The 6,070-nt window shown below is 47.9% G+C and overlaps 1 protein-coding gene across 1 annotated transcript in view; it reads left to right on the top strand.

Moving 5' to 3' along the window:
* The window catches only part of GPC4 (glypican 4), a 130,628-nt gene continuing 124,558 nt past the window's right edge, over positions 1-6,070 (top strand). The window contains exon 1 of the mRNA XM_012001311.1: positions 1-455. Within this exon, the coding sequence (XP_011856701.1) occupies positions 296-455 (160 nt within the window). The 5' untranslated portion in view covers positions 1-295. The remainder of the gene's footprint in view (positions 456-6,070) is intronic.

The following is a 6,070-nucleotide window of genomic DNA, read 5'->3' as shown; positions in this document are numbered from 1 at the left end:
GAGGTCACCGGCCCTCGCCTCTGCTTCCCTGGGCCGCGCGCAGCCTCCACGCCCTCCTTCTCCTCCTTTTACCCTGGACCGGCGCCTGGCACCGGGGACCGTTGCCTGACGCGAGGCCCAGCTCTACTTTTTGCCCCGCGTCTCCTCCGCCTGCTCGCTTGTTCCACCAACTCCAACTCCTTCTCCCTCTAGCTCCACTCGCTAGTCCCCGACTCCGCCAGCCCTCGGCCCGCTGCCGTAGCGCCGCTTCCCGTCCAGTCCCAAAGGTGGGAACGCGTCCGCCCCGGCCCGCACCATGGCACGGTTCGGCTTGCCCGCGCTTCTCTGCACCCTGGCAGTGCTCAACGCCTTGCTGCAGGCTGCCGAGCTCAAGTCGAAAAGTTGCTCGGAAGTGCGACGTCTTTACGTGTCCAAAGGCTTCAACAAGAACGATGCCCCCCTCCACGAGATTAACGGTAGGTGGGCACCCCCGGGAGGTGGGCGTAGAGACCGACACCTCGGGAAGGTGGCTGCAACCCCCTTCCCCCGCCCCGCCGCCCTCAGCGCCGGACGCAGGTACACTAGATGGAGAAATGGGCAGTCGAGAGAGCAGGAGCGAGCGAGAGAGCCAGGCAGCCCGGGCGCAGGACGTTCCCCGCGGGCGCGGCGCTCCCCGCCTCCAGCACTGCCAGCGGAGGGGAGCCGCCGGGTTGCCCGGTGCCACTGTCGCGCTCCGCTCCCCACCCCCGCTCCCCCTCCCCCCCTGCATTATTCGCCGTCCGGGGAAGCCCTTGGGGATACTGGTCCTCAAAGTGCGTGTTACCGGCTCCCTCGCCTTTTCCGGGTTGAACTCCTTATAGGACGCCCCGCTTTGTTGTATGGGTGACCACGAGAGGTCGGGTGGGGGTGGAGGTCGCCAGTGGGGTGTGGTGGAGGGAAACCTTCCGGAGCTTGCTAGATTCTGGGGGTCGCAAAACGTGGAACTTGAGTTGATGTTTCATTGATGTTCTTTTAAAACTCTCTCCCCGCCTCTCTTGAACCGCTGACACGGATTAGGAGTTTTAGTAGCCTCAACGGCTTTAGAAGTCGCCTTTAAAAAGCAGACGACTACCCCTACTCTCCACCCCTCCAAACCCTGACTTTTGGGAACTCTCCTACTTTCCGGAAGGTATCGGACCAGAGGAGTATTTTTCCCCTCTTTCTTTTTTCTTACCTCATTTTAAGGGTTAATTGCACTTTCAATTACAGACCTTTGAAAGGACTGATTACAGGAAACCTGAATCTCAGTTTGGAGATGGTTATGCAAATAGAGACGGCTTAGCCTGTGAAAAAGTTCACCGGATTTTGGCGCCGGTGGGGTGGGATGGGGGCGTGTATGGGGGTATTTGTGAAAGCCTCTCTCCGAGCGCTGGGGAGGCAGCGTTCGGCGGGTGCCCTGCGTCCTTCCCAGCGAGGCCGGCGGCGGTGTCCGGCCGGGTCCCCTCCGGGTCGCACTCTCTTCTTAGCAGCGGCCAACTGTTGCGCGCAGCTCCGCCGGCCGCGCAGGTAGCCCGTTCGCCCTGGGGGCTCAGAAAGCACCATGAATCTAGCTGGCTGGTGGCCAGCGTAATCTAACGGAGGAGTGAGAGATTCGAGCCCAGGGGGCCGAGCCTCCACTCCGAACCTTTCATGGAAGTGAGTGGAGCGCGCCTTTGCCTTGCCGTGCTGGTCTCCGGGTGGGGCGGGCAGCCAGCAAAGGAAATACTGTAATTTCAACCAGGCGCTTCCAAAGGCTTAGGAAGATTTGGGGGTCATTTTTTGGAAGGGCTATTAATAACCTTGGAGATTAAGTGCAGTCATCAATTACATATAAATTACAAAGGTAATTGAGGGAAGTTGTTGGGAACTTTTGGAGTGTAACTGGCATCTGTCTAGAAATAGAACCGAAGAAATTGTTGGAGCAGCCCAGGCGCCCACTGCACCTTGGCAGTTACCAAATAACATGCTCACTACTGATTAGACACTGTTTGCCCTTCAGTTGCCTGTCTTTTCGGGAGCTCAAGTATGTCCTCAAAGCGGCACGATTTTATTGGTTGTAGAGCCCTGAAAAGCCCTCTTTCTTTCCCTTCCTCCCGCCCCGCCAGAAAAAAAAAAATGAAGTGAACTAGCAGCCGCTGAAACTTGGGGGCTCTGCAGGTCAAACCTGGGGCCTTTGTGCCCTGCACAGTTTGGGCCTGGGCACAGTGGAGATGATTGGCGTGAAGGTTACAGTTGTCATTCCCACATTTTGAAGGGGTAGATGCAGCTCTGCACTTAATGGGAATGTGACAAGGTTTCATCTTCTGCTCATGCAAACAATATGTGCCTTTGATACTGACTGCAGGCATTCAGCGAGTGGGGTTGTGAAATTGCCCTCCCCAGTTTCCCCAACTTTGCTCTGTGCAGTCTTTCGCTGTGGCAGGGCATCTTCCCCAGCCAGCATCTCAGGAAAAAGGAAGCTTGAAGGGTGCTCAGAGACTCTTCAAATCAAAGGGAACAAAGGGTGTTCCCTTTGATTGTCATCATCCCCAGAAATCACCTGAGGGATATTTGCATGTATGTCTATCTGGACATTCCCCCATGCCAAAGATAGGGGAGTTATTAGTGACCAGCAGCAGGAAATGGAAGCTAATGTGCTCACACCCAAAACATTTTATTCTTTTTGTCTTGTCCTTCATCTCCCTCCCAGGGCTGCTGCTTTTATTTCCCCTTTTGAATGACCTACTGGACTGCATTCTCCTGAGGAACAAAGGAAGTGCCTTTTTAGCTGGAATCCTTGGAAGACCACCAAGGACTTTAGCTCATGCAGTGCAATTTCGCACCACTTTCAACAATAACAAAAATGCATGACTGAATGGCTCAAAAATGTGGAGTGTTAGAGGCATTCATTTGAGTCTAGGATACTGTCACAACACAGACGGACCCAAGTAAATACCTTTAGACGGCCAGTATAGAAACAGGCATAATCTTTACCATTGCCCTGGCCTCTCCAGATGCATACATTAGCCTTGTCTTCTCTGGGCTACACTCAGATAATTTTGGTCATTTTTTAAGGGGGATAGTCAATATAGTGACTTGTATTCAGCCTAGGTCTGAATGGATTAATTGCCAGGCACTTTCCCTGGGATGGGGGATGTGCTTTTTTCAGTGCAAAACACCCAGGATCATTTTCCAGGTGAAGTATCACAAAGTCTGGGTTCCTAGCTCATTGAACCCCAGGCTCAGCCCAAGTTTAATGTTTTATTCCAGATGGCCTTGCACTTGCCTTCTAGAGGTTTGAACAGGCTTTAAGAATACTCCATGTTCTGGAGGAGTCTCAGTCTTTATGATCATAGTTAGGATAATCTGATGTGCTCTCAAGGGTGTCAGGGAGTACATCATGCTGACAGGGCTTCCAACTGAGGTCCTGCATTGCCTGTCTGCTTGACCCCTGTGCTTTTCAAATAATGCTGAGCCCAGGTGCCATGATCAAAAGGGATCTTTAACACAAAGGTTATGTTTTTGTTCAGATTTCAATGACTGTTTGTTTTTGGAGCTCCTACTATGTGCAGTATCTTCTGCTCAGCATAGTGGAGACAGCAAGAAAGGCAGGAGGGGCTTCTGCCACCAGGACCTTTCCTGTTAGTAGGGAGATAAACCAGGCACACACAAAATTAGAATACAACACTGTGGTGATAAGTGCCATACAAGTGATACAGATGACAAGAAGGGAGTGCCCAGGCATTTCAAAGACAGAAGGGATTTAGGACTCTAATACTATAGAATATTAACTGGGTAAAGCTAGTTCACTAGTAAAAATGAAAATGCTAATGATAATAAGTTTAAAAATCTAACCATTTTCGTTATGCCTCCCTCCATAAAGACAAAGGAAAGGTAAAGGGTATGCAACAATGGGCATTTTATTACTCATCTATGTTGAAATTGTTTTTAAGAGTGAGGCAATGGGTTAGAAGCGTTCAGGAACTTGCCAAAGGTCCTCTTCACAATGACATTGAATGATACTCAGAACTTTGTGCCCTAGTTGCAGTTTTGGAGTTTTTATTTCTTGTTCCCTTTTGTGTTCATGAGCAATGCACATATGATCATGTGCCCACACACACACATACATATGTACATGCACAAAGGATTCCAGGACTTCTATAAGCTGTTATGACTACGTGGAAAAAAAGTGCATGTGTATGTGTGTTGGAGAGGTAGCAATACTTTCTAATGGTGAGTTGATTATATATGACACACAGCATGTGTCTTTAAGATTTGTAGTCCCCCTTCCCCACCTTAAGTAATGTATTGGATTTTGCAATGAATTTGTGATCTCCTGTTTTGTTGGAATCATCAGTTTGGCTCTGTGTTTCACTTGGGGAGGGTCAAATTGAACCATAGGGCCTATCACTGTAGAAATTGTCCCAAGTAGTTTACAGGAGGTATCTTCTGGACATGTTCAAAAAAAATTTAGTAAAAGTTCTGGCTTCTGCAGCTCAGTCTCTGGTTAGAACATATAAATATAAAATGTCTGATTCAGCATAATTACTGTTTTCCTTTTTTATTTGATTCACGTGGGGTCGCATGCAATTTCAGGATTAACTGGAGACTAGACTGAGGAATGAAAAAGGAAGTTTTTTTGTTATCTATACAAGGGAAACAACATTGGTGTTAATCTGAGGCAGTTGGAAGTGAGTCTCTCTGGCTCCCCAATGACCTTAACTGTTTTAGCACTGAGGTTTTTTCTCATTTATGTTTTAAAAAATGTATTTTGGCCTCATGATAAGGGTTCGTAGCTATCGAATGCTTTCTCTGGGCCTGGCCCTATACCAAGGAACTTACATGATTCTCTCATTTAAAACCCACAACAACCATATGACATCAGAATTATCTCCATTTTACAGACAAGAAAACAGATTCAAAGAGATTATAAAATATGTCCACAATCTTATAGCTAGTGAATGACAGAGGTGGGATTTGAACCCAGGTCTTATTTGTTCTAGAGTATAGTTCATGCTATGTTGTACAAATAGTAAGACAAAAAAGTACCTTCTTTATTCCCATAGAGGTTGTTGAGATATAAACTATGGAAGGACCTTCAGCTAACTAGTAAGGGACCATCATCAAAACAGCACAATTTTCGCATTATAGTGGAGAGGATCCAGTCACATCTGATCAAACCCAGACATAGACAATCTAGTGTTAATGGTAGAAGGAATATAAATTGTATTTCCTGGACAATACAATTGAGGAGCCAATGAGGGTTTCTGAGGGAGGGGAATGTCGTCAGTCAAGCTGTTTTAGGAAGATAACTAGTGGCTCTTTGGGTTAAGGGTTGGCAAGGCAAGAGATAAAGACAGGGAGGTCTGTCAGCACACTCCCCTTTTAAATAGTTCTTAATTGGTCTACCTGCCTCTTGTCTGTCTCCGCCTCCTAACTCCCTGTTCTATCCTGAACATCGACAGCTTAATTTCCTTACATCACTGCTTCGATTTAGAGTCATTCCTGTGCTTTGAGCTTCAGTGGCTCCAAGCATCTCAAATTATACTTCTTTCATTGAGTCACTTCTGAACTTGCCAGGGTTATGTGCCTGCTTCTTCCTAATTCCCTGTTGGAACCAGATCCGTGGTCTTTGTACATAACTGCCTTGTATTATAGTTAACTGTTTGCGCAGGCACGTGTTTGTCTTCTCTCCTCAACTGGAAGCAACTTGAGGGCAAAGATGGCAACTCCTGGTCTTGTTTGTAGGTAGCAGTACCAAGTGTGGTAGGTCAGTGCAATATTTGTTAAACAAGTGGGAGAATGACATAGATAATTCTATTGTGTTTTCTGTCAGGACACTAGTGCTGTAATGAGATTATACTGCCTTGATAGGCAGTATACTGCCTGTCTCTTGATCTCCTAGGAATCTTTTGGATCTAAACGCTATTTTTTTTTTTTTTTTTTAAGACTAGGTCTCACTGTCGCCCAGACTGGAGTGCAGTGGAGTGATCTTGCCTCATCTCAGCCTCTGCCTCCCAGGCTCAAACAGTTCTCCTGCCTCAGCCTCCAGAGTAGTTGGGATTATAGGCATGAGCCACTACCACCTGGCTAT

The sequence above is a fragment of the Mandrillus leucophaeus genome, unplaced genomic scaffold (genome assembly GCF_000951045.1).
Source record: "Mandrillus leucophaeus isolate KB7577 unplaced genomic scaffold, Mleu.le_1.0 Scaffold659, whole genome shotgun sequence".
NCBI lineage: Eukaryota > Metazoa > Chordata > Mammalia > Primates > Cercopithecidae > Mandrillus > Mandrillus leucophaeus.
This window is presented reverse-complemented; position numbering and strand designations above follow the sequence as displayed.